General features: G+C 41.0%; 1 protein-coding gene across 1 annotated transcript in view; it reads right to left on the bottom strand.

Annotated features, from left to right (window-relative positions):
- The window catches only part of LNX2 (ligand of numb-protein X 2), an 88560-nt gene that overhangs the window by 30311 nt on the left and 31525 nt on the right, over positions 1 to 26724 (bottom strand). Inside the window, exons 2-4 of the mRNA XM_069602246.1 lie at positions 13734 to 14252; positions 4488 to 4714; positions 2847 to 3046 (exon numbers count right to left, since the gene is read on the bottom strand). Of these exons, the coding sequence (XP_069458347.1) occupies positions 2847 to 3046; positions 4488 to 4714; positions 13734 to 14137 (831 nt within the window). The 5' untranslated portion in view covers positions 14138 to 14252. The remainder of the gene's footprint in view (positions 1 to 2846; positions 3047 to 4487; positions 4715 to 13733; positions 14253 to 26724) is intronic.

The raw sequence follows: 26724 nt of genomic DNA, 5'->3' as shown, positions 1-26724 counted from the left end.
GCTGAGGTAGGTGTGATCACCTGAACTCCTTACATTTTTTTCATGTTAATCTACATGAAGCAAGGCCTCCCCACTTCCTGTTACTCTAGAGTTGATAGTTCTGAACACTATTATCTTGAAATTTTGTTGATTTTGGCCTGTTGATGTCTTTAAAACGTCAATCAAATTCATCGGTATCGTACACAAACTTGCTGTTCTCCCAAATCTGAGCTTTTTGTGCATTTGGTAGCCACCCAAGCCCTCAATAAGAACACTTTATAACACGGGATCAAGTACATAATTGAAGCAGTGTCTAAAAAGACTAGTCAGCCATGGATCCATGAATCAAAAACCATCCTTTCTGTCTATTCAGCTAACAGCCACCTAGCTCTCAGCTCACATTTGTCTTTCTTGCATTCAGATATCACACGACTCTGGCCGAAACCCAGTTGTAGCCATGTGAAAGCATATAGCCTCTTAACTGGCCTTGAGCAGTAGGTGTGGAATATCCCACAAGGGAAAAAGGTTTTCCCTCATGAATGTGTGGTTGCTGGAAAAATGCAGAGAAAGAAGAGACCAAATAAATTATTGTTTCTAGGCTTTGTAAAGGCAGTGCCAGAAGAGTAAACTCTACCATTTTGGTTGAATGTGCTTTGTACCAGTGTAATCAACACATGGGGCTTCTTCTCTGGTGGCTCAGACAGTAAAGACTCTGCCTGCAGTGCAAGAGACCCGAGTTTGATCCCTGGGTCGAGAAGATCCCCTGGAGAAGGTCATGGCAACCCACTCCAGTATTCTGGGGAACCCCATGGACAGAGGAGCCAGGCAGGCTACAGTCCATGGGGTCACAAAGAGTTGGACATAACTAAGCGCCTCACACTTTCACTTCACTTTCAATCAACACATGGCTGTAGTTATTTTCCTTTAAAACTGAACATGCCTCAATCATTGATGATAACTCCAACTGAGAACACTCATTCTTCATAATGCTCTTAAAAGTTGTATTATCTTTCATTGTGACACTGATGTAATTTATACCAGCAGTACTTTTTTTCTTTCAACTGCTCCAAAGACTGCATCACAAAAGGCCCTGAAGGTATATGGGTCTCCTAGTCAAAGAATCTATGTAGCAGAAGAAGGTGTGTGTTTAATGTGGGAAAACCAAAGCCACACCTGTTGCTGCAAATAGTTTGCTAAAATAAAAGCACAGGCTTAGAGCTCTTTGCTCTATAAATATACCATCTTCACAACTCTCGTGTATTTTCAAATTGGGCTCCATGTATTATTTATGTAGCTCATACAAAGATGGAGATAACCAGATAGTAACAAATTCCAAGCAGCCTCCTTTCCCAGTATTCACTTCTGAGTGACCATTAATACTCCACATGTGGGTGAGGGGTGTGGCTTTACTTACTGGTTCCAGCACAACCAGCCAAGAGGCTAAGCAGAAGTCAGGGCCCACAGTAGCAGAGATCCTTTTGAATTTATTAATCAGGTTATATGTTCATACTTTTGTTACCAATTTGAATCATTAAACTGGATTTCAGATGACTATCACTAGAGTTATTAGAATTATGCCTCCATAAACAACAGAGCCTTGGAATTTCTATAATGTAAAATGTATATAGCTTTGAGTAAATTTTCAAAAAATATAGTCAATAATTTCAGATAACTGTAATGTTGAGTTATAAGGATTCAGTTATATTACCTAACACAATTCACTAAAACAGAGGAGTAAAAAGTCTACTGCCCAACTATATTAGCTAACAAAGCCTAAAAAACTATTTAACCTCAGTTGTAATCAAACAAATTCAAATGAAAACAAAGTACTTATTTTTACCTTTAAAATTTAGAAAAAGAATACCTAATGCTAGTATATCACTATTGGCAAAAAAGTAAACAGAAAAACCCATGTACACTTATTAACAGAATGGCTGGCAGTTGGAGAAAATGGGACCAAAATAAGACAATATATGAGCTGCAGAAAAGGGCAGCTGGGCTCTTTTCTTTTCCTGAACCGCCCGCGTGTCAGGATGTGGGGGCAACCCGCAGACCCAGCCTGGGAGTACAGGTGAGGTACCCACAGGTTTTGCCAGCCTCGTACAGCTAGAGACTAATGTCATAAGGTGAGAGCAATCACAGCTGTGCAGTGAAGAATGAGCTTACTGGTAAACACTGCACAGTCAAGAAGCTGAGTTTATATAACCAGGACTGGTGACGCTTCCTGTACCCTGTTTCTTCTTAGTATTTCTAACAAAACCCTGCTGGAAAGTTCCGTCTGTATCAGCCACACTAAGGGTTTGGGGTCCAAGCGTTATAGTGGGGATAACATACCTGAGGGGCAGCATACACCTAGGGGTGGGGAAATTCCTAGAGGTTCCAGGTTTACTTCAATAAAGGAGGTGGCTATGCCTGGCAGGATGTTACAGCCACAGCCACTCCATCAGGGTGGCTGCGGTCACACAGAAAAGACAAGTCCACTTACACAGTGCACTGTCCTGATGTGCCAAGTAATAAATGGAGCAATGAAGGTGGTCAGTGGCTCACAAAGGAGAGGGGAGAAAGGCTAAGCAGAACTGGAAGGACGAAGGTGGACAAGCCAGCACAGTGGGCCAGGCTGGAACTTCATCCCACACAGAAGCCTCATCTCCCCCTCCCCTCAGGCTTAAGGCTAAGAAAACACCACCTGTCCTAAGCCAGCTCTTGGGAAAGGGGAGAAATTGCTAACAAATTCTGACACACTTTGCATATAAAAACAGCAAAACTTACTTACATACAACTCAGGTCCCACAGTACCACAATGTTGTTCTAATCTCATGAGTAAGAACGAGAAAGCGCCAAGTTGACAGAGGAATTAAAACAAGTACCTGAAGAATCTGGTCCCCAGCAAGGAGGCGTCCGTCTTTGGCGATCACCCCATCGCGGTAGACTTCCTGGATGACAATGTTAATCAGTGGCGTTTCATTGCCACCCACAATACTAATTCCTAGCCGAATAAAAGGATTAGACCGGTGGATTTCGATGGTGGTGATTTCACCTTCTGGTAAGCTAAGTGGTTGTGGTGTGGCTGCCAAGTTAAAAGTGAGAGAAAAATAGATGGAAAGAGAAACAACATTTTATATGTTGATTATCTTCAGGCAAAGAAGTCATATTACATTAACAGCTATGCAATACCACTGGATAAGAAAACAGAATGACAAACAATATCTGTGTGTTAAGATTATCTAAACATTTCTTCTCCTAAAGGTGATCAGTAAATTATTGCAACCAGCTACTATGTATCAGATCATGAGGGGTGACACAGAGATCTGGAAACTGTACTAAGAGAACATCACCTCATCCTAACTGATGAGATAGTCTGGAGGGTGGTATGTGTGAAAGTCACTCACTTGTGTCCGACTCTGTGACCCCATGGACTGTATAGGCCAGAATACTGGAGTGGGTTGCCTTTCCCTTCTCCAGGGAGTCTTCCCAACCCCGGGATCGAACCCAGGTCTCCCGCATTGCAGGCAGATTCTTTACCAGCTGAGCCATAAGGGGAGCCCAAGAATACTGGAGTGGGTAGCCTATCCCTTCTCCAGCAGATCTTCCTGACCCAGGAACTGAAGCGGGGTCTCCTGCATTGCAGGAAGATTCTTTACCAACTGAGCTATGAAGGAAGCCCCTGGAGGGTGGAACAAATCTCAACAGTGCACAGTAGTATAAAGAAAAGACAGTTCTGGTATGTGGTAACCACAGGGGTAAGAGGGAAGTCATACAGGCCCTGAGAAAGGGAGCGTCTTAAAAATGGGTTATGGCTATTGCGGGCAAAATCTGAATTTGTAGGAACTTCTTCAAGAAAAGTATATTTAAAAGTAATTTAATTTAAGTATTTAAAAGTAAATACCCAGGGCCAACCACCAAGCTATGCCTAGGAGCTATGACTATTGGCTTTCCTAGCGGGCGGGAGTCGAGGGGGCCACCAGAGCATCGCAGCAGAGGAGTGGCCTCGGTGTCAGGGACACCCCAGTCCTTCTCTGGCCGCACATGCTGACCGAGCACTCTCCAGACTCTCCCTGATACAGCCTCCTCACGCCACTGACACAGGTTTTGGGTCAGTTAGCAGATGGAGAGGGTCTGGCACGGAGCCTGACACAAGAGGCACTTAATCGGGGTCATTATTTTCGTTGCTCTTGATATTGTTTTCTTAGTCAAGAAGTGATAAGCAAATGTTTGAACACAAACACAATAAGAAGCAGTTTAACAACCAGTGAATCTTGGACTGAATATAAGAGGGAGTGGAAAGGTCCCCTTCCTCGGGCTAAAGTCCACGTCCTGCTTCTAAGCTGCAAACTGTTAGAACTGTACCCCTAAATGGGTGACTTCTGTGGTATGTGAACCATATCTCAAAGTTAACTGTTTAAAGAGGAAAACAACACATGTGGGAGGGCAGTGGGGAGAGGTGGGAAGGAAGGAAGGAACGCCTGATTTCAGACAAGGTGGAGAACAGAGGCGGGGGCGGCACGTACTGTCCCCAGCCAGGCTCTCCTCAAAGGCGGGGTTGTCCAGGCCGGGCTCCTCCGTCCAGGACGGAAGGGATGCCGATGTCAGGGTCCGCCCTGAGCAGTCCGTTTCGGGTGATAAAGCAGCTGGAAGGTCTATGACAGTGGTTCCATTTTCATTCTCGATCTCTATCTGAGTCTTACTAGTTTTCCGTTTCTCTAGGGCAGCTCTCCGATGAGAAGCTCCAGGGCATCTAGAAAGACAACAGGGGGTGGTTTCCAGACAGTGTGAAAGGGAAAAAAAAAAGGTGACTAATAGTTTGTATCACAACTAAACAACAGCAAAGGCTTCTATGCAAAAAGCACCTAGAAGTACCCGCAAGCAGTACATAATTCTGATCTTAATTTCCACAGAAACTAAGTTCTTATCACTCCATGCAGCAAATTTAAAACAAGGCATCTGTACAAACAAGGATTTGGTATATCTCAAAGAATACTTCAGTAAGAAGCTATGTTTAGGAATATATTAGTACATACCCAGTATACAGCACTACAGTAGTCTCTGCCCTGTGAGGGTTGTCCTGAGGCTCCAGTTAATCCCCCTTTTCACAGGTAGACAGCTGAACCGCAGTAGCGGGAACGAGCGCCTTTCTCCACATGCCGCCAGCACCCTGCCTCAGACCCTGAGCACTGCTGGCCTCTCTGCTCTTGCAACCAACACTGCACCTCACCCGCTAGGAGCAGAGATCCACATGAAGCTTCACCAGCTGCAGGAAGCTCAGCCAAGGCTCAGACTACCTACTTGATGACAGACAGGGAAGCAGGTGAAAACATACCTCCTGGTTTGTAAAAGCAAAGCTCCAACAGGGGAATTACAGGTACGCTATGAAACTTAAAGAATGTATTTCTAAGTTCTGGGGAAACTTCCATAAGTACCAAGAAATAAGAACTGTTACCTGGCTTGTTTTGACTTATTTAGGCAAACAAAGGAGGCAGATACATGCTTGTCTAAACATTTAAAGAAACTCTTATACACACGCTGGAAATGCTGCAAGATGCCAGCTCTTTTCCACCTGACGCCTCGACAAGACACAGGATGTATAATGAATGCCGTCTGAGGAGTGAGCAGGAGGAGTCGGGCATCTGTGAAGGAGAGAGCCAGGCACACAGCCCCAGACCCTGACACGACTCCACAGACCCCACCGACTCTCCTGCTGGGGGGAGAAGTTTAGAAAAGGTGGGGCAGGGTAGACGACAGTCTTGTGTTCAGGACTGCAGCCTTTCATTCAATGACAGCATTCTTAAAAAACCTAAAATTTCAAACAAATTAAGTATAGAATTAAATTCAATTAAAGTATAGAATTCAATTAAAATTAGAAGCTATTCCCTAAGGGTATGAGTAATACAATTTCCCACATGAACCGAAGATTTATTTTAGGTCCTGGATTTCAAGGTCTTGAGAAGGTATTTATGAAGTCTCTCTTCAGCACTCTCTCCTGACTCATTTTCCCTTCACCTTCCTAAAAAGGGGCACAATGGATGTTCTGAGCTGCACTGCGGGGCAGTGCTCCACGGAGTGTTTCTGTAAGGGCCTGGTGAATATTTTTGAAAATTAGATCACTGAAAAGATTACTTCTGTCGAGAAGTAATTAGAATTTAATTTGAAATTCACTTTTAAAATATTTTACTCAATAAAAAACTGACACAAAAAAACTGAATCATAAAAACACTTATCACTAAGATAGGTAAAGATTTAGTTCTCAAAACATATATCACACACAAATATCTACACAGACTAGAAAAAAGAACTAGGAACAGGAATTGAAGAGGAAATACAAACAATATGAACACCTGGGAATTAGCCTAACAAATGACTAAAAAAATCCTACAAAGTAAATAATCATAAAGGCTAAGAAATAGTTATTAAATACAGAAAAACAAGTTTAAAAAGCAAAACAAAGTTGCTAGAGAGGTAAAGAAACAGGTATATATAAGTTCCCAGTAGGAGAGCAAATTGGTAACAAGAATTAAAGACATTAAAAATGATGCCATACAAACATACAAAAGAATAAGCCTGCCTAGCACCAGAAGGAAGTTAGAGAGGGAACCTTTGGGAACACCCATGTTTAAATACGATGAACCAGCTGAGTAGATGGAGATAGAACAACCACACAAGGGCACAAACAAAGAAAAAGCAGCCAACTGTGTCAATGCCATGAAGGGGCAAATAAGATAAGGGCCACAGCGCTGGTTTGATCTGGAAATGAGAAGGTCATGGTGACCTTAGAGAGAACACTTTCAGTGATGAGGGCAGATGCCCAGACCAAACACATGCCGCTCTGTTAACAAAATACATGCATTCCACAAAATCTGCAGAGCTTAGGGGAAAAGAGGGCTGGGGCAGGCCATCCAAAACCAGGGTGTCTGGGGATGGGGATGGTTGCTAGTGGGTACAGGGCTTCTTTCTGGGGTGTTGACATGTTCTAAAAATTAGACTGTGATGATGGTTACACAGTTCTGCGAATATACTAAACACCACTGAATTGTACACTTCAAAAATAGCTGAAGTTTATGGTAGATAAAATATATTTCAATAAAACTAACTTTTAAACAAATATTAGGGAGCGAATAGACCAGAGCAAAGCTCTGACACAGGTGGCCAGAGTCAGTGTCCCTCCCATCTGTAAACATTTGGACCTGAAAGAGAAAGGAAGACACCAGGATGTGTTGAGTGTCTAAGCTGTGCCTGCTGCTGTATAGACGTTATGGACTGTATTCCACTGAATCCTCATAACCACTCTATTATCCCCATTTTACAAATGGGAAACCTGAACTAAGCCAAAACCACAGAGCTATCAAATTACAGAGTCAAAACCCAAACAAACTCAGATCTGACTTCAAAGATGTCTGCTCTTTATACTGGATCATACTAAGTTCAATCTTATGGAGTTCCATCTCTGCACCTTAAGAAAACATAAATTGCATTGCTTTCACAAACTTTTACCTAGAAACACAGCCATAGAACACTACAGTAAGAAAGGCCTTGGTAACACAAAACTCACAAGCAACAACAAAACCTCTGCTTTTTAAATGGTGCATTTAACAATAACAAGACAAACTGCAACTGGCACCAGAGGGTAGGTAACTAAGTGTACTAGGAGGCTAGTGTGGACGCTATTGCACATGATGAAAAACAGCAGAAAACAAGTGCACACTGATCCAAGTTAAATGCCCTGAACAAGATCGGGGTAGGTGTGTATTCAGTGCGGGTGGAAGGGGAACCCTGAGACAGTGGGAGCCCTCACCAAGGGCACTGGACGCAATGTGACCGGCCACAGGCCGAGCACTTGTCACTCCCCAGGGAGGGCCCTCTACATGCAGGTGTGTCTTTAAAATTTTCCTAAATAAATCCCAAAGGCTCTTGCAGCAGCCAGAGCAAACTGAGGGACTTCTTTCCTACTGAAGGTGGTTAACTGCACTCCCCTATTCTGGCTCTCCTTATGGAGGAAAATCACATACGAACTAGCTTGATTCATGGCATAGTGGCACCATTCCCTGATATACGATGACTCACATTAGGAGATGCAGAGTGTAGCAGAACGCACTGTATTATTAGCAGCAGTGTTGGGGAGGGGGAGGGGCAGCGGCAGGAACAGTAGGCGTAAGATTAAATAGCTCATGATTAAGTGCCAGCACAATGCCAGGCACTTAATGAAGCTCAATGAATACGAGCATCTTAGAACCAAGAAAAATGATAAAAATAGTCACGGATTATAGCATGCAAAAATCAACTTAAATGGCATTAGTAAAATTGTTAGACTGGGGTATCCGAAAAGCCTCTCCTCCATAAAGCCATGCGAACACTGGGGAAAATTGTCAGTACCAACTATTACTGAACTCTGGAAATAAGCCAGGGTTCGGTAGCAATCTGGAATGCACTTTATTTAAGAAAAATGACTGAGTTTCAACAGAAGGTACATATGAGCTAAATTTTTGTGTACCAGTGAAATCAAGTCCATACTAATCTGAACTGGACTGTTGAAGTTAATGTGTTAATTGTAATCCCCTAGGCAACCACTAAGAAAATAATTCAAAAAACAGGTATGAACAGAAACAACAAAGGAATTAAAATGGCATTCTTGGAAATATTTATTTAACAAGAACAGGGGAAGAAGCAGATGAACCTTTAGAGAAACTGAAAATAAATGATATATATAAACAAATAACAAATAAAAAAGATATAAATTCTACCTTGTGGTAATTTCATCAAATAATAATAAATTAAAACACTCCAATCAAAAACCAGTTAACTGGCAGGATGGATTAAAAAGACAAACAGGATCCAACTATATACTGTCTACATCAAAGATAGGTTTAAATCAGAAGGAGAGAAAAAAAATACAAGCAAACAACATAAAGAGTTGAATGGGTATACTAATTTCAGAGAACAGAGACTTTAAGACAAAAATACTTTCTAGTGACAAAGAACATTCTACAATAATGAAAAGGGTTTATCACAAAACTATAACAATTATAAATAAACACAACAACAGGCCCTCAAAGTACTTACATGAAGTTCAAAACGACAGAATTAGAGGAAAAAATTAATAGTCTTTAAGAAAAGAAAAAAAAAGTCTAAGACTTCTCTTTTTCACTTTCAATAATGAATAGAATAATTAGACATAAGGAAAAGAAGAGAGACTTTTAACAGTATTATATATCAACTAGACCTACAATAAATCTATAGAACACTCCACCCATCAACAGTAAAACACACCTAGTGTACAAATGGAATATTTTCCAAGACAGACTGTGTGCTAGGCCACTAAAAAAAAAAAAGGCCTCAATAAAATTTAAAGTATTAAATCATATACATGTTCTCTAATGACAATTAACTCAAACTGGATCAAAGACCCAAATGTAAGAGCTAAAAGCATAAAAGTCAGAAGAAAACATAGGCGCAAAACTTCATTACCTGGGATTAGGCAGTGGTTTTTTAGCTATGACACCAAAACCACAAGCAAAGAAAGAAAAGATAAAATGGACTTCATAAAAATTAAACTTGTTTGTCCTTCAAAGGGCACAGGAAAATGAAAAGACAACTGACAGAATAAGAGAAAATACTTGCAAATCACATATTTAATAAGGGTCAGAATACATAGAGACTGTTTAAAACTTACAAAAAGACAGTCACTTTTAAAACGGACTAGTGACATTAAGCATTATTCATGAGCTTATGGGCCATTTAAATATCTTCTCTGGAGAAATATCTATCTAAATCCTTTGACCATTTAAAATTGTATTGAATTTTTGTCCAGTTGTAAGAACTCTTTATATATTCTGGATACTAGACCCTTACTGGATACAATTTACAAATACATATCTGTTTTTTACATTATGTAGGATGAAAAAATGCTGGTGAGCATGTGCTAGACACAAACTTCTCTCCAAGTTACGAAGTGAATTTAAAAGAGCAATCTTAAAAAAAAATAAAAAATAAAAGAGCAATCTTCTCTCAGTGTACCCTGATCCTTAAAGGCTCAAAACCATGTTAACTTAACTAGAGAAGCTCTCAGCACAGAAAGACTTCTTTCAAGTTTTTCTCTGTATTGTACTTTCTTTTAGAATACTGTTAAACTCAAGTTCTAAGAGGAAAAGAAAAAACGGTTCTGAATTTTGCCATAAACTAGGGCACAAATGATTAATTTAATTTAAAAAATTATCACTTAAATTACCATAAGCTTTAAATGTTAAATTGCTGAGGATAAGGCAGGATGGGGTTGAGAGGGGAAGAGGAATCCTCACAGTTGATGTTGCTTGGCAGAACTTCATAAAGCAATTACTAAAATGTTACATGTGTCATACAGTATATGGAATATTTCTTGAGGGCTTTAGTTCTCCCTTCAAAGATGAGCACTTTCCCATGTCTTTTAAAATTCTTCATTGTTTTCCTAATATATAATCAGTTAATAACTAGTAATTTTATTTAAAAATAGTCATCTTTCACAAATGTTTTACTCTTAGCCCTAGGACAAAATGTCAACCGTTCTCAAACTGAAGCAGATTTCTTAAGAGTAGAATTTTTTTCAAATAGGGAAGGTAATTTTGCACTCAAAACTACCAGATTTAACAAACTATTTCTACTAATAAAATTATCATAATTCTGTGTCTCATGACATCACCCTTATTGCTAGTTTGTGCTGGTTTTGCGTGACTGTACATTTTTTGTTCTCTCCCCACAAAGGGAAGTTTATGCCTCAAATCTGGGCGGTCTTATGACTGACAGCATAAGAGATGCTATGTGACTTAAAGGCTAGACCATACAAGGCCATGCGGCTTCTCCAAATTCACTGGAACCCATGTAAGAACTTAAAGTAGCTAGAGAGGCACCTGGAGGCTCTCCTGCGGACGAGTCCTGCCTGAGCCCATGCCTCCTGTGACCTCCGTCAATGTGCCAGACACGTGAATGAAGCTTCTTTCCTGGATGTAAACACTCCAGTGCCAATGGCTGCAGTCCTGGGCTTTCAGTTCTCAGCTGTGGCCCAGAGCGGACAGAGCAGAGACAAGCCAGCCCTGCTATGCCCTGAGTCCCTGGGACTCACCGAATCCACAAGTGGAATATGTTTCCATGTGCTCACTGTTTTTATGTGGTTATATTTGCAGTGGTTGGTTTCTCACCAATACTGACATTAAACATTTGTGAGGTCAATCAGGCAATAGGTAAGTGAAGTCAGGGTCCTCCCTGGTGGCTCAGCAGTAAACAATCTGCCTGCCAATGCAAGAGATACTGGTTTGATCCCTGGGTCGGGAAGATCTCTGGAGAAGGAAATGACAACTCACTCCAGTATTCTTGCTTGGGAAATCCCATAGACAGAAGAGCTTGGTGGGCATGGGGTTGCAAGAGTCAGATATGACTTAGCAACCCAACAACAGATAACCAGAACACAGATTAACAACTTAATTGAACAAAAGTTAGTTCCAATTTTGATAATCAGTAGTCACTCTTAGCTCTTTCCATCAAGCAAGTCACCTCACCTTTCAAATCATACACCTTTTTCAGTGTTATCTTTCAAAACACAGGCCTAACACACTTTGGAAACGATTAAATTAGTAGCTCAAATATTAATAAACACACTTGGAAAATGGAACTTTCAATTGGACATAACTGCTTAGCTTTTATCAACCTATAAGTGAAGGGACAGTTTGAAGTTCCCAAGTTTTTACATCATCAACATAACACTTTGATAGAAAAAATTCATGATACTTCAACTACATATTAAATTCTTATATACATTTTAAGTAAACATTCCTATAATAATTGTGTAATTTTTATCTCACTGCTATCAAAATAACTGAGACTCTGTTCAGTTCCTCTAATATCCCAAAACTGATGTTCGTAAGAGCCAGAAAAGAAACATTTCAAGGAAAAGCCTAAAATCTTCAACCTCAACCACAACTAGGCCTGAACCAGACAGTAGACTCAAAAGTCTGGGGTCAGTTTCCAGGAAGTCTCTGTTATTGTGTTCAGATTCTATGCCTGCTGGTGATCAAAGACAAACAAGAACCTAACATCACATGCATTTTCAAAAGTGTACACATTTATCCCACTCTTAGTTCAGTGGAGCTTAAGTTTAAGCAATTCCTTTGTAAATCTTCTCATTCTTTCTCATAAATGTAAATTATTTCTAATGAGTACACTCATTATATAACACTGATATTTAGGATCAGTATGAACACATATTCACATATCAAACATTTACTACCACACAGCAGAGAATGGGATTCACCCTGCATAAGGCCAGCATGGTATGGCAGAACAGTAAGCCGGAACACTGAAGTTTAAGTCTAACCATGCTTTTACCTACCTTCAAATCTCTGTGACTCAGTTTCCTGATTTGTAAAGTGAGGGGATGAGCTTAGATTCAACTCTATGATTTCAAGTGTGAGTATAGTGACAAGCTGTTCTATACCAGACTTATACTATATTATTTCTAAATCCAGTATCTTACACTAAGCTTTGTTATTCACAGTTACTGCAGATTTACACTGCAAGAGTGGTTTACCTATGAAACACCAATACATTTATTTTGTTTATTTTATATGATTCTGTCTAAGAAGAGGTAAGTTTTAACCCTTCCCAAAGTATATAAACAATTTCAAAGAACAAGTCTTTTATTAAGGTCAAATGATAAAAACTCACTAAACAATCAGCTGAACAGATTACTTCACCCTTTAAAAAGCCTTTGTTAGTAGAACAAAAACCCCTACTAAAATGTTTCCAACCTCTAGTTCTTGTTCAGTCTAGTTCCTGAACATAGAATTTTTTAAGATTTTAAAGAAAGAAATCATGGATACAGGCAGACCTCATTTTATCGCATGTCCTTTACTGTGCTTCAAAGATACTCCATGTTTTACAAATTGTGGCAGTCCTATGTGTCATCAGATGATGGGTATTTCTTTCCTAGCAGTAAAGGATTTTCAATCAAGGTGGGTACATTTTTACCTAATGCTGTTGAACCCTTCCTAGAGCACAGCATAGTGTAAACATAACTTTCATAAGCATTCGGAAACCAGAAAGCTCCTGTGACCCATGGTGTTATGCTCCCTGAAGTTCACTTTATAGCGGTGGTCTGGAACCCAACCCGCAACATCTCTGAGGTGTGCCTGTGCCCATTTCCATGTTGCAGCAATGTTGTCATTTTTAACAGCTGCATAGTAACCCGATGCACTGATGTACCACTGTTAAGTAATTATTAGCTTGACCCCAATTTACTGAACTCTGCACAAGGTTGCAATGAACATCTTTATATACAACGTTCCCTCCTTTTGAATAATGTCCTTAGGATGAAAAGCTAGGTAAGATGATACTGACAGTTCCAGTTTTGAAACAAACTGTGAAACTGCCTTGCATATCCTGCTACCCATGTGAATATAACAACTTCATATTATACCACCAAAAACACTGATAGGGGGACTTCCCTAGTGGTCCAGTGGCTAAGGCTCTGAGCTCCCAATGCAGGGGGCCTGGGTTTGATCCCTGGTCAGGGAACTAGATCCCACATGCTGCAACTAAGAGTTGCAACAGATATAACATGGCCACAACTAAGGTCCCACACAGCCAAATGAATAAGTAAATATTATTTTTTAAAAATACTGATAGGTATAAAATGGTACTTTCTGTCTGTAGGTTTTATATTCATGTTTCTGATTTCTGTCTGCTTGAGCAGCCTTTCCACAAAGCCTAGAGCCATGCTCTCCCTTTCTCTTGCTCACCTGTTCTTAAGATGGCCTTCCAGGTCACAGCGCTGCATCACATCATGGCACACTGAGGAAAATGGACATGAAACCAACAATTTGTCCAGGAGTTTATGAACTAGAATGCTAGACTTCTTACACGACTTAAAGTGGAGTCTCTTCCGGTCCAGTGGACAGAAATCCTTCTCCTGTAGGAAGTTTCTGAGGCACTTGCAGCAGAATGTATGTCCGCAGGGAGTGTCCAGCGGCTGCAGCAGAGGCTGAAGGCAGATATGGCAGACCAGGTCGTCATCCACTTCATCCTGGTAATTGTACAGGTGGTTTTCCCGCGTCCAGTGCTGCTGGCCACATTCGAAACACAAAGGGTTGAAGGAGGACGAGGTCTGTTCCACAGACCCCATCTCGTCACTTGTGGTTCCCATTGTGAATCAACTGCAGCAGTTCATGTATCTTCATATGCTGGACTTCCACCAAAGGTTTGCTTTCCTTTACAAGTCAGTGATGCTGTCCTTTAAAATCCAGGCCTGGTTTTCTAGACTAGACAAAGCAAAATAACCAAAAAAGTAATTAATACCAATCAACATAGGTTAAAAGAATCAACATCATATTAGCAGTTAACATTTTAATAAAAATTTTACTAAAAAAATTTTAGTGAAAAATTAAATTTAGGTCATATAATAAATTAGCCACAAAAACATAAAAAAAAGAAAAAAAAGAAAATTAATATAGTTTGCTTGTTGGCTAAGAAGAATGACTTACCATGCCAAGTTATCGGTAAGAAAAGAATTTAGGATTAAAAGCAGAAAAGTCATATTTATATATGTTATAATACAGGAATCACATGTTCTACTGACTGAAATCACTCAAGACTTCACTGTTTAATGGTAGTTTTAATGCCAATTAATCTATACAGTATGCTAACAGTGCAAATTGAGGTATATTATATGTAACATGTTTGCATTTGCTATCCCAGTCATGGCTCCCTGCTTCTGATGGATTTTTACACATCTACAGTGCCATTCCAAAGATGGTGTCTTTGGAAGGATAAGTCAGTATCTGTGAAAAAATGACCTCTGCACTACACTGTTTAGGAAAAAATGGATTTCAAAGAACATATGTATGATTAGAATATTCTCTAATACAGATTTTGTCTGTATTGGTAGACATGGCATAGATGAATGACATCTAGGCAAACTCCATAAACTTCAATATTATTATATGCCTTTAGGAGGAAAAAACCTGCTATAATTCAATTACAGAGATAAGCTATGTTATAAATGTCAATCTCAGCTCATATTATTCCACACACCCACGGATTCTGGCTTACTCAGCGCAGGGGGGTGTGTGTGTGTACATGTACGTGTCTCCTCTGAGACTGCAGCCCACTCCAGTGCAGGACCAGCAGGGTAGGTTCCATAACTCTTGCCACTGCAGGACCAGGGGTTAAAAGTTCACCTCCAAAGGCAGCAGCTAAGTTACTCTGAATACTTACAGACCCTGGTAAGTGCCAAACAGTGAACAGGGAGAGAGGGGATGTAGGGAAAGGATGGTTAAGAAAGCCCAGTGTGAAAACTAAAGGCACTAAAACTTCTAAGAAAGTTGTGCACAGGACGCTGTGCGAACACAGAGAAAGTGGAGAAGAACTGGTATCTAACTCAGTTTTGTTTTGTGGCTGCTGGGCAGTGGCAGGAATCAGTGGCCAGAGGAGAAAATGGACAAGGGGAGCTCGACTAAGTCACACCTGAACTGGCACAGCAATTTGGGCACATGAGCAGGTGAAATGGCGAAGACAAGAAAGGAACTCAGGTGGGGTGGTCCTGAAACCTGGGGTCCGGTACCAGATGAGAAAGAGCAGACAGCATGTTAATGCTGCTGGCATTGTCTCTGTGATCATTCTCCCCTGATCATCCACATATATGTATATATTACTACTACTACTACTACTACTACTACTACGTCGCTTCAGTCGTGTCCGACTCTGTGTGACCCCACAGACGGCAGTCCACCAGGCTGCCCCGTCCCTGGGATTCTCCAGGCAAGAACACTGGAGTGGGTTGGCATTTCCTTCTCCAATGCGTGAAAGTGAAAAGTGAAAGTGAAGTCGCTCAGTCGTGTCTGACTCTTAGCAACCCCATGGACTGCAGCATTCCAGGCTCCTCCATCCATGGGATTTTCCAGGCAAGAGTACTGGAGTGGGGTGCCATTGCCTTCTCCGTGTATTTATTAATATATATATATGTTATTGTATTTCTTTGTGGAGTATTTATCAGAAAAACAATATTAACATTTTAAGAGATTTAACAAGAACTGCCATGAACTATGAGGGGGTGGAACAAGATTCAGTTGGCATAGCTGACTCAGATCAACTGTGTTTTCAAAAGCAAGTTAATAAAATAACAATAATAGCCTGTGATCTTAAACAACCAGGAGAGCATTCGGACAGCAAACACTTCTCATATTCTGTAACTCATGGGCCTTACTCTGCGCACCATAACTTTTGTCAGTACGAGGTATGTGAGATTGTGGATAGAAACAAAATTTATCTCAGGCAAACAGACTACTTCAATGTAGGCATTTTAACACAGGATGTGCACAGACTCTTGTTTCCTACTCAAATAGCAAGAAAATTCATATATCCCTTGCTCTTCTTGGTTTGTGACAGCATTCACACTAATTTTTTCTCAAGAAAATATACTGCAATTCTGACCTCCCATGTAATGACTAAGGAAGCATTTCTCTTAAGACACTTATATTTTAGTTATTTGCTAAATCTCTAAATAACTTTTAGTTCTTTATTTTTATTTTATCACAAAACCTTTTCATGAGGAAAAATAACATGCTCCCATTCAAAATTCCAAATAACAATTGCACCATCACAGCCAGCCCCAAAATGCCTCCATGGTACCATGACACGAATGTTCCCTGAAATTTTTTCAGGGGTAAATCACTAACATGCTCATATAAATATGGATTAGAGTATCAAGACCATAGATCCTAGAAAGTTACAAGTACATATACCCTGGAGCCAGTCTGCAAGGGGTTCAAGCCCTTGCTCAGTCACTTACCAGCCCTGTGGCCTGACTGGACTTCTCTGTGGCTGTTTCCTGCTCACAAGTAAAATGAGGTTAGTGACGGTGCCGATCTCAGAGGGGTGACACACAGAACAAACAGGCACACAATAGGTGCTGTAGAGATATGAGCTCTTACTATTATTATCAAAGATAAAGGAATAAACGTTCAGACAGATTTTATGATTTGCTCAAAGCCACACAACTTATAATTACTTAGTAAGAGAGAAGGAAAATAAATCCAGTTCCTTCTTGTTTCAAAATAACCCAATAGTAACTGGCTACCACTGGTGGCTCAGTGGTAAAGAATCTGCCTGCAGTGCAGGAGAAGTCGGTTCAATCCCTGGGCGGGAAGATTCCCTGGAAGAGAAAATGGCTGCCCACTCCAGTCTTCTTGCCTGGAGAACCCCATGGACAGAGGAGCCTGGTGGGCTACAGTCCACAGCGTTGCGAAGAGATGGACACAACTTAGCGACTGAATAACATTAAGTAATTACATGAAAGAGGAAAGTTATCTCATGAAAGTCTTAGTGTATGAATTTTGTGAAAACCAGGGAGCCTGAGCTTGCTTTTCCAACCCCCAGCCCAACTCTTCTCCTTGCAGCCCAGGACATAATTCTTTGGGAGCAAGCCCATGATAATGGTTCTTACAGCATCTCATACTGCCATCCCTGACTAACTGTGAGCTCCGCACACCTGAGTCTCCCACAGGGGTGAAGCTCCGTAAACGTGGAGTGACCAATTGAGTAACAAAATGTTTGCTCATTCCTGCTAGTTAGGTGGCTATAAATACACTTATACATACAGAAGCATACGCCCATGTTTAATTTTGATTTCAGATATTCTACGAGCATAATCTGAATATTAAAATACAAGTTGCTGCTACTGCTAAGTCACTCCAGTCGTGTACGACTCTGTGTGACCCTATAGACGGAAGCCCACCGGGTCCCCCGTCCCTGGGATTCTCCAGGCAAGAACACTGGAGTGGGTTGCCATTTCCTTCTCCAATGCATGAAAGTGAAAAGTGAAAGTGAAGTCGCTCAGTCGTGTCTGACTCTTAGCGACCCCATGGACTGCAGCCTACCAGGCTCCTCCGTCCATGGGATTTTCCAGGCAAGAGCACTGGAGTGGGATACCATTGCCTTCTCCAAAATACACGTTAAATACTAGTTTTAAATAGTCTCCAAAATATAAAGACAAAATGTCACAAAATGTGTATCTTCACAAGCTACATTATTTGTATCTAGTATTCTAGGAATACTGTATACAGATCAGTCAGTTCAGTCGCTCAGTCATGTCCAACTCTTTGCGACCCTATGAACCGCAGCACACCAGGCCTCCCTGTCTATCGCCAACTCCCGGAGTTCACCCAAACTCATGTCCATTGAGTCAGTGATGCCATCCAGCCATCTCATCCTCTGTCGTCCCCTTCTCCTCCTGCCCCCAAACCCTCCCAGCATCAGGGTCTTTTCAAATGAGTCAGCTCTTCGCATCAGGTGGCCAAAGTATTGGAGTTTCAGCTTTAGCATCATTGCTTCCAAAGAACACCCAGGACTGATCTCCATTAGGATGGACAGGTTAGATCTCCTTGCAGTCCAAGGGACCCTCAAGAGTCTTCTCTAACACCAAGTTCAAAAGCATCAATTCTTCGGCACTCAGCCTTCTTCACAGTCCAACTCTCACATCCACACATGACCACTGGAAAAACCACAGCCTTGACTAGACGGACCTTTGTTGACAAAGTAATGTCTCTGCTTTTTAATATACTATCTAGGTTGGTCATAACTTTAAGAAGTAAGCATCTTTTAATTTCATGGCTGCAATCACCATCTGCAGTGATTTTGGAGCCCCCAAAAATAAAGTCTGACACTGTTTCCACTGTTACCCCATCTATTTCCCATGAAGTGATGGGACCAGATGCCATGATCCTAGTTTTCTGAATGTTGAGCTTTAAGCCAACTTTTTCACTCTCCTCTTTCACTTTCATCAAGAGGCTTTTTAGTTCCTCTTCACTCTCTGCCATAAGGGTGGTGTCATCTGCATATCTGAGGTTATTGATATTTCTCCCGGCAACCTTGATTCCAGCTTATGCTTCTTCCAGTCCAGCGTTTCTCATGATGTACTCTGCATAGAAGTTAAATAAGCAGGGTGACAATACACAAGTTCGACATACTCCTTTTCCTATTTGGAGCCAGTCTTTTGTTTCATGTCCAGTTCTAATTGTTGCTTCCTGACCTGCATACAGATTTCTCAAGAGGCAGGTCAGATAGTCTGGTATTCCCACCTCTTTCAGAATTTTCCACAGTTTATTGTGATCCACACAGTTAAAAGCTTTGGCATACTCAATAAATCAGAAATAGAAGTTTTTCTGGAATTCTCTTGCTTTTTCGATGATCCAGCGAATGTTGGCAATTTGATCCATGAACAGTATGAAAAGGCAAAAAGATAGTACACTGAAAGATGAACTCCCCAGGTTGGTAGGTGCCCAGTATACTACTGGGGATCAGTGGAGAAATAACTCCAGAAAAAATGAAGGGATGGAGCCAGAGCAAAAACAGAACCCAGCTATGGATGTGACTGGTGATAGAAGCAAGGTCCGATGCTGCAAACAGCAATATTGCATAGGAGCCTGGAATGTTACGTTCATGAATCAAGGCAAATTGGAAGTGGTCAAACAGGAGATAGCAAGAGTGAACATCGACATTCTAGGAATCAGCAAACTAATGGACTGGAATGGGTGAATTTAATTCAGATGACTATTATATCTACTACTGTGGGCAGGAATCCCTTAGAAGAAATGGAGTAGCCATGATAGTCAACAAGAGTCCAGAATGCAGTACTTGGATGCAATGTCAAAAATGACAGAATGATCTCTGTTTGTTTCCAAGGCAAACCATTCAGTATCATGGTAATGCAAGTCTATGCCCCAACCAGTAATGCTGAAGAAGCTGAAGTTGAATAGTTCTATGAAGACCTACAAGACCTTTTAGAACTAATACCCAAAAAAGATGTCCTTTTCATTATAGGGGACTGGAATGCAACAGCAGGAAGTCAAGAAACACCTGGAGTAACAGGCAATTTGGCCTTGGAATGCGGAATGAAGCAGGACAAAAGCTAAAAGAGTTTTGCCAAGAGAACGCACTGGTCATAGCAAACACCATCTTCCAACAATACAAGAGAAGACTCTACATGTGGACATCACCAGATGGTCAACACTGAAATCAGATTGATTATATTCTTTGAAGAAAACAGATGGATGCTATTAAACTGGCTGGGAATATTACAACACATTTAAATAGCACTGGAGAGGGAGTTATAAGACTGTTTACCACCTAACTCCAGTCACTATTAATATGCTTGCTCTTCCTGGTTTATGAGACAAGACTATCCTGGTATATCTTAGAAACTCAGATGGAGGGTAGTTTTCAGTTAATCTGCACACTCCTAAACTATGTTATTCAGATAATTTATCTTACTGTTACTTTTCATTTAGGCTAAAAGGGTCCTCATTGGCCCTAACCTGGAAGATCCAGCCCAGGATAAAAGATGATAAGCTAAGAGTTAGCACCAAAGTATGGTTGGGGTGGGTAGGGGGATGGGACAGGACATAACACATCACTGGTTCCTCTGACACATCTGAGAAAACCTCTCCTCTCTCTAAGTCTCAGCTCTGCCTCTACCTCCTGTCAGATCCCATCAGGCTCCTTCCTGCTCTCAGGACCACGGCATTCCCTCCTGTTCCTGCTGCTCTGTACACACGCCTTCCTCTTAGCAGTTACTACCTTTGCATGCTTGTTTATCTGTCTTTGGGCCTCCCTGGTGACTCAGATGGTAAAGAATCTGCCTGCAATGCAGGAGACCAGAGTCAGGAAGATCCCCTGAAGGAAGAAATGACAACCCACTCCAGTATTCTTGCCTGGAAAATCCCTTGGACAGAGGAGCCTGGCAGGCTACAGTCCATGGGGTCGCAAACGGTCAGACACAACTGAGTGGCTAACACTTTCACACTTTTAGCTGTCTTCTCACCTCTTGGAGACTAAAGACAGTATCTGCTTTCTCTCTTGTATTCCCACGTGTTAGCACATACTATGCAATAAAAAAAACTGAGACTGAGCCTGAAGTACAGTCCTGAGACGTATTATATAACTACATAAATATATGAGAAAATCTTGTATTAACCTGTGGTACTGCAAGTAGTCAATATACCGGACCCTGCACTATGACCATAAACACACTAGGAAAAAGGTATTACTTCCTTTAATGTTCAAAAGTCTGAGGAAAAAATTGCCTCTTTTTTTCTGGCTTGATGATATCAATACCACAAAATTTTCTTGTATTGTCTATGTTACATATCAGCTTGCACAGCTACCTTTGTATAAAGCAGCAGTTGTTAACCTTTTACACCTCAGGATCCCTTTCTCTACCCTGGACAAGTCTGGCTATTTCCAAAAAACCCCAAAACTACCATGCAATCCAGCAACTGCACTCCTGGGCATTTATCTCAAAGAAACGAAAACTTACGTTTGCACAAAAATGGGTTCAGCCTTATCTGTAATAGACCCAATTCAGAAACAACCCAGGTATTCTCCAACAGGTGACACGCCACATGACACGGCTCAGCAGTAAAGAAGAATGAGCTACTGATGTGCACACCAGTCTGGATGGACCTTAGAGAATCATGCGGAGTGAGGAAGCTGATCTGAGAAGGCTGCATACTGTATTATTCCATGTATATAACATTCTTGAAATGACAATGCAACTAAGTTAATTAAAATGTTTATGTTTATTCATCTGTTAATAAAAAAATAAAGCCAACTTTTACATATTAACATTTTTATGAAAAATAACTTTTTAAAATTAAAGGACACACTGAGGGGAGGCCCTGTTTATGAAGCGTGTATTTTGCAGATCTGGAGTCTTGGGTCTGTTTCTTTCAATCTGCTGTGAGCTCACCTGCCAAGTTTCCTCTGGAAACTCTGCTGGACCCTCATGAGAGACAGTGAGAGTGAAAAGGGAAGGAAACATCTTAGTGTTCCTGGGAAAACAGTTTTGGTCTTGTAGACCCGCTGAACACAGCGTGGCCTGGGTCACACGTGGACACGTGGCACAGAGTACTGAAGGGTTCTGACACCCTCTTCCACAGGAAGAGGTCCCAGTCGGCAACCAACACAACTTTTTAAAAAGACAAAACCTGAAAAAGGCAAGATGTGGAGGTGAGCGCATGCTGGAGAAGTCTGCCTGTCCTAGAATGGAGCTCTCTCCCCAGAGCCTTCTACCCTAAACATGTGTGTCTGGATATTTCTCTGTACGTACGGAGCACTTAGCATATTCTATAAGACCCTTACAGAAAGTCTATTCTTCAATTAATTAAAATTTATTTCCTACTGCAAGACATGAGGAAAAACCCAAACACCAGTTTCCAACAACTCCATGTCTATAATTTATAATTCTCTCATTGTCAACATAAAAGTGCGATTCAGCACACTCAGTGATATGCCTCCCTTTTCCTTTTTATGGAGTAGAAATGCCTGAAAAACCATTTAAAAATTCTTAAGATGCTACTTGTAGTTAGATGTACCCTGTTTAGTAAGGTGGAAAATTAATAAGCTAAGAAAAAAATGCTGGAGGCTATGAAACTTAGGCTCTGAATTCCATGCCAGCTGGGTAATTAGGTCACTACACAATTCATTTTCATTCACCACATGTTTATCCAGAGTCTACTAGATGCTGGTATTACAGAGAGATATTCTGGTATCTTGGCTTCTTGTCTGTGTACTACCAGCTATGCTTAAAGAGTAACTGACCATACACACACACACACACACGCACAGAGTTTAAATCTAGCTCCATCATTCTCATGATTTTATATCTTTTTATACACAATAAAATACTTAATGATATGTTGTATTTATCTGCTGGTCCTGACAACTGTTATTGTTCTTTGATAACTTTAACAGTCTCCTAAGTATAAAATGGAGGTTAAATTGTGGCTGACAAAGACTTTGCAAATTTCAAACGTCCTTCTGCTTTTAGTTCTTCTAATTTTGAACCACTAAGCTATGAAAACTTTTTTTTCTAATGCAAAAACCAAACCGATTACCTACACAGTTCCTGTAGGCTCAGAGTTATACTTCTAAAAATTATATTAAATGATGTTACCTTAGAGTAATTTTAAAACAGAATTGATATAAAACTATTTCAAAAAGGAAACACACCATATGGAAAACTAAACATTTCCATACAGGTAAGACACACTCCCACAACACGTGACGGCTTCACAGCAGAGCTCAGCACAGCTACCAGCTCACTGGGATGGTCGCCTAACATCTTGAAGACATCACAAATTCAGGAGAGTTGCACAATACAGAAATGACACGGTGGGGGTGTATGAGGGGAAGCAGTTTGCATAGGTTTAGCTTTATTGCATGTGATGTTTACCAGCTGGATATAGTTTTATACTTATTTATTATGGCATTAAAAATCACTGTGGATGGTAACTACAGTCACCAAATTAAAAGACGCTTTCTCCTAGGATACGACAAACCTAGACAGTACATTAAAAAATAGAGACTTTCCTGATAAAGGTTCATAAAGTCAAAGCTATGGTTTTTCCAGTAATCATGTCTGGATATCAGAGTTAGACCTTAAAGAAGGCTGAGCATTGAAGAATTGATGCTTTAAAACTGTGGTGTTGGAGAAGACTCTAGAGAGTCCCTTCAACTGCAAGATCAAACCAGTCAATCCTAAAGGAAATCAACCCTGAATATTCATTGAAGGGACTGATGCTGAAGCTTGAGCCTCAACACTTTGGCCACCTGATGCGAAAAGCTGACTCACTGAAAAGACCCTGATGCTGGGAAAGACTGAGGGCAGGAAGAGAAGAGGACGACAGAGGATAAAATGGCTAGACAGCATGACTGACTCAATGGACAAGGATTTGAGCAAAGTCCAGGAGGTAGTAAAGGACAGAAAGCCTGGTGTGCTGCAGTCCATGGGGTTGCAAAGAGTCAGACATAACTGAACAACAACAATATGACATTCAAAGGCAAATGTTCTCATTTTAATAAATTAAATGATTGATTTTCTTCTAAAAGGTGAAAACTTTCAAACATTTATCTTCTTGCACTAAGTTTAGAAAACATTTGTTTTCAAGTGATTGATAAAATTCTTGTTTTCCAGGTCTTTTCAGTCCCTAATTTCTATAAATGTGCATCAGAACTCCTCCACTAACTCTGTGATCCAAGGAAGCCAAGGGCATCAGAAAGAGCACTGCTGCAGGTTTGAAATCTGGCTCCACCTGCTAGTCACTAGCAATGTGACACCATAACATGGCACAGCAATTAGAAGTTTATAAACCTCAACTTCCTCATGTTAGAAATAGTATCTTGCTTATGGCACAGGATTACTGTGAGGCTAAAAATGTTACACTGCCAGAAAACCCTCTCACAGACCACAAGGCATTGTAACAGAAACTTCTGAGTAGATTAAGGCCTGTAAGGGACAATGCAGATAAGAGCGGACAGCTGGATGCTGGGTGGCCCGGGCTCCTTCCACTAGACTGGTCACAGGAGGAAAGCATCTGATGCTCGGCTCTAAGACCAGCAACCAGGCTGTCCCGCTCAGCCCTCCTCCTCTCTAGGCTTCCCCTCTCTCTCACTACAGACCAGTGGGCCACACCAGACAGACTCTGAGTTACCTACAGGTCCCTCATTCCATGATTCTAGAAATGTGCTTGAGCACACATTTGTTCCCAAAGGACAAACGTTTTTCTTTACTGTTATCCAGTGCTGTAATTACTATAAAGATGATCTAAATCCGAAGGTTATCAGGAGGTTTTTTTGAGTTTCTTTTTTGTTTTTTAATTTTGTTTAATTTTTATAGTACCAGCCACTTATCTCCTGACCTGAAAATTTCTCTTTTTGCAGACAAGTCTATATACAAGAGAGGAGGGCTAGATATAGAACTGGGCATCTCCCTGTGTTTCTTATGGTGCTACAATGTCTGATGCTATAGTGCTGTAAGACAAAAATAACTTCTTCCTGGCTCCCAGAAAAATGCCATTTAGGAGACGCAGGTACATCTATCTAAAGGACTAATACAGGTAGCTTGTCTTTTTTTTTTTTTTTAAGACAAGTGTAGGTAATTGTCAGTAGTGTAAACACATGGTTTTAGATGGCAGATTTTGCTCCAGAGTTAATCTTGTATTTTCCCATTAAAGAAACATCCGAAGCTACAGAAAAAGGACAAACGCTTCAGCATTTCTTTCTTCAATAAATGCAAAGCAATCAGCAGGACACTTATTCCTCTGTGATCAAGCCCACACAATAAAATAAATGGAGTGGAACTAAATCACAGTCAGGATAGGTTTTATGGTGGTGGTATTACTAATAATTAAGATTCCCAGGCTTCATTATCTTAACTGTGAGCAAGATATAAGAAATTTAAATGCTCCAGCTTTCTAAGCTCATTTAGGGACACTGATAATTAAAAGAATAGATGCTATTTAAGATGCTCAGTTTGTCCCAGTTATCCAGTTGTAATTCAATACATACAAGAATGATCAGCTCAAGACCAGACTGGTCCAGACTCTGGACCAGACTCAAAGGACCATCACTGAGTGGCCAGATCTGGTACTTTCTCAGGACCAGGTGACATGCCACGGTGTCAGGCGCAGGGACCACAGCCTTGCTGGTATTGGTGTGTATCCAGAATGACTCTCATGTGTTCCCAGAGGTCGTTTTAAATGATTAAAATGAGTTCTTTGAGTTAAACACAGTTCTAATACTGAGAAAAATCAAAAAGGATATCTTCATGCGATGAGACTCGTGGTCCAGGCTCAGCTGTGTCACAGGCACCCTCCAAAGTACAACTGCCTACGTCACATGACGGGAAATGTCTGTACTATAAAGCCAGAAACTGTTAAGGGGCTGTGCTGTGTTAGGATGATCAACAATGCACCCTAAATTACATTAGCTTCCCAAGTTTCAGAAACGGAGTCAAACAAAATCCCAGGTTTTACATATTATGTAGTTATTATCTGCCTTTCTGACATTTCCACTAGGAAACTTTAACAAACAAAATATTCAAAAGCAAACTAATTACTCATCTCTATCTCCCTAACCTTCAATCCCAACCTCCTTTTCAATCTCCCATCCTGCCTCCTTTCCATCCCTCTATCTGTCTGTCTGTCTGTCCAGGAGTTACTAAGAATCTTCTAAGAGCCAGGCACTGTTCTAGGGCCAGGCATTCAGCCCTGAACAAAAACAAAAGTCCCTTCCCTTGTGAAGTTTACATTTTGGGTGGGGGCTGGGGAGAAGATAGACAACACACACACAAAATGAATACTGGGAGAAGGAGGGCTTTTTTAACAGGGTGATCAGGGAAAAACTCACTATGAAGGTGACACCTGAGTTAACGCCACAAGGATGTAACTAGAAAGCCACATAGTTAATATCTGGTACAGAACATTTATTATAGACATAAACATTCTATGCCAGATATTAACTACGTGGCTTGTTAACAGTAAGGATAAAGGGCCCGAGCTGACAAGGTGCCTGGTATGTCCAGGGAATAGTCGTGAGGCCCGTGTGGATGAGAGACACAAGCAGAGAGAAGGAAACGCAGCAGACCCTAACAGAGGCTCACTTTTCCTTTGGGTTAGAATCCTCACAGAATCGCTCTGGCTGCTGTGCTGAGAATAATCTGAAAGGACCAGAGGCAGAACCAAGCAGGAACCTACTAAAATACTCTAAGCAAGAGATGACAGTGGACTGAACCAGGGTGCACACAGTTGAGAGTGGGAAGTGACCCAATTCTGGATCTACTTTGAAGGCAGACTGCTATGATTTGCTGATGAATAAAATGTGTGTGTGGGCTGCCGGCGGCAGAAGTCAAGGATGATGCCAAGGCTTTTGGTCTGAACTGGAAAGACAGAATTAATA

The sequence above is a fragment of the Ovis canadensis genome, chromosome 10 (assembly GCF_042477335.2).
Source record: "Ovis canadensis isolate MfBH-ARS-UI-01 breed Bighorn chromosome 10, ARS-UI_OviCan_v2, whole genome shotgun sequence".
Taxonomy (NCBI): Eukaryota; Metazoa; Chordata; class Mammalia; order Artiodactyla; family Bovidae; genus Ovis; species Ovis canadensis.
Note: the sequence above shows the minus strand (reverse complement) of the source record. Positions and strands in the feature narration are given on the sequence as shown.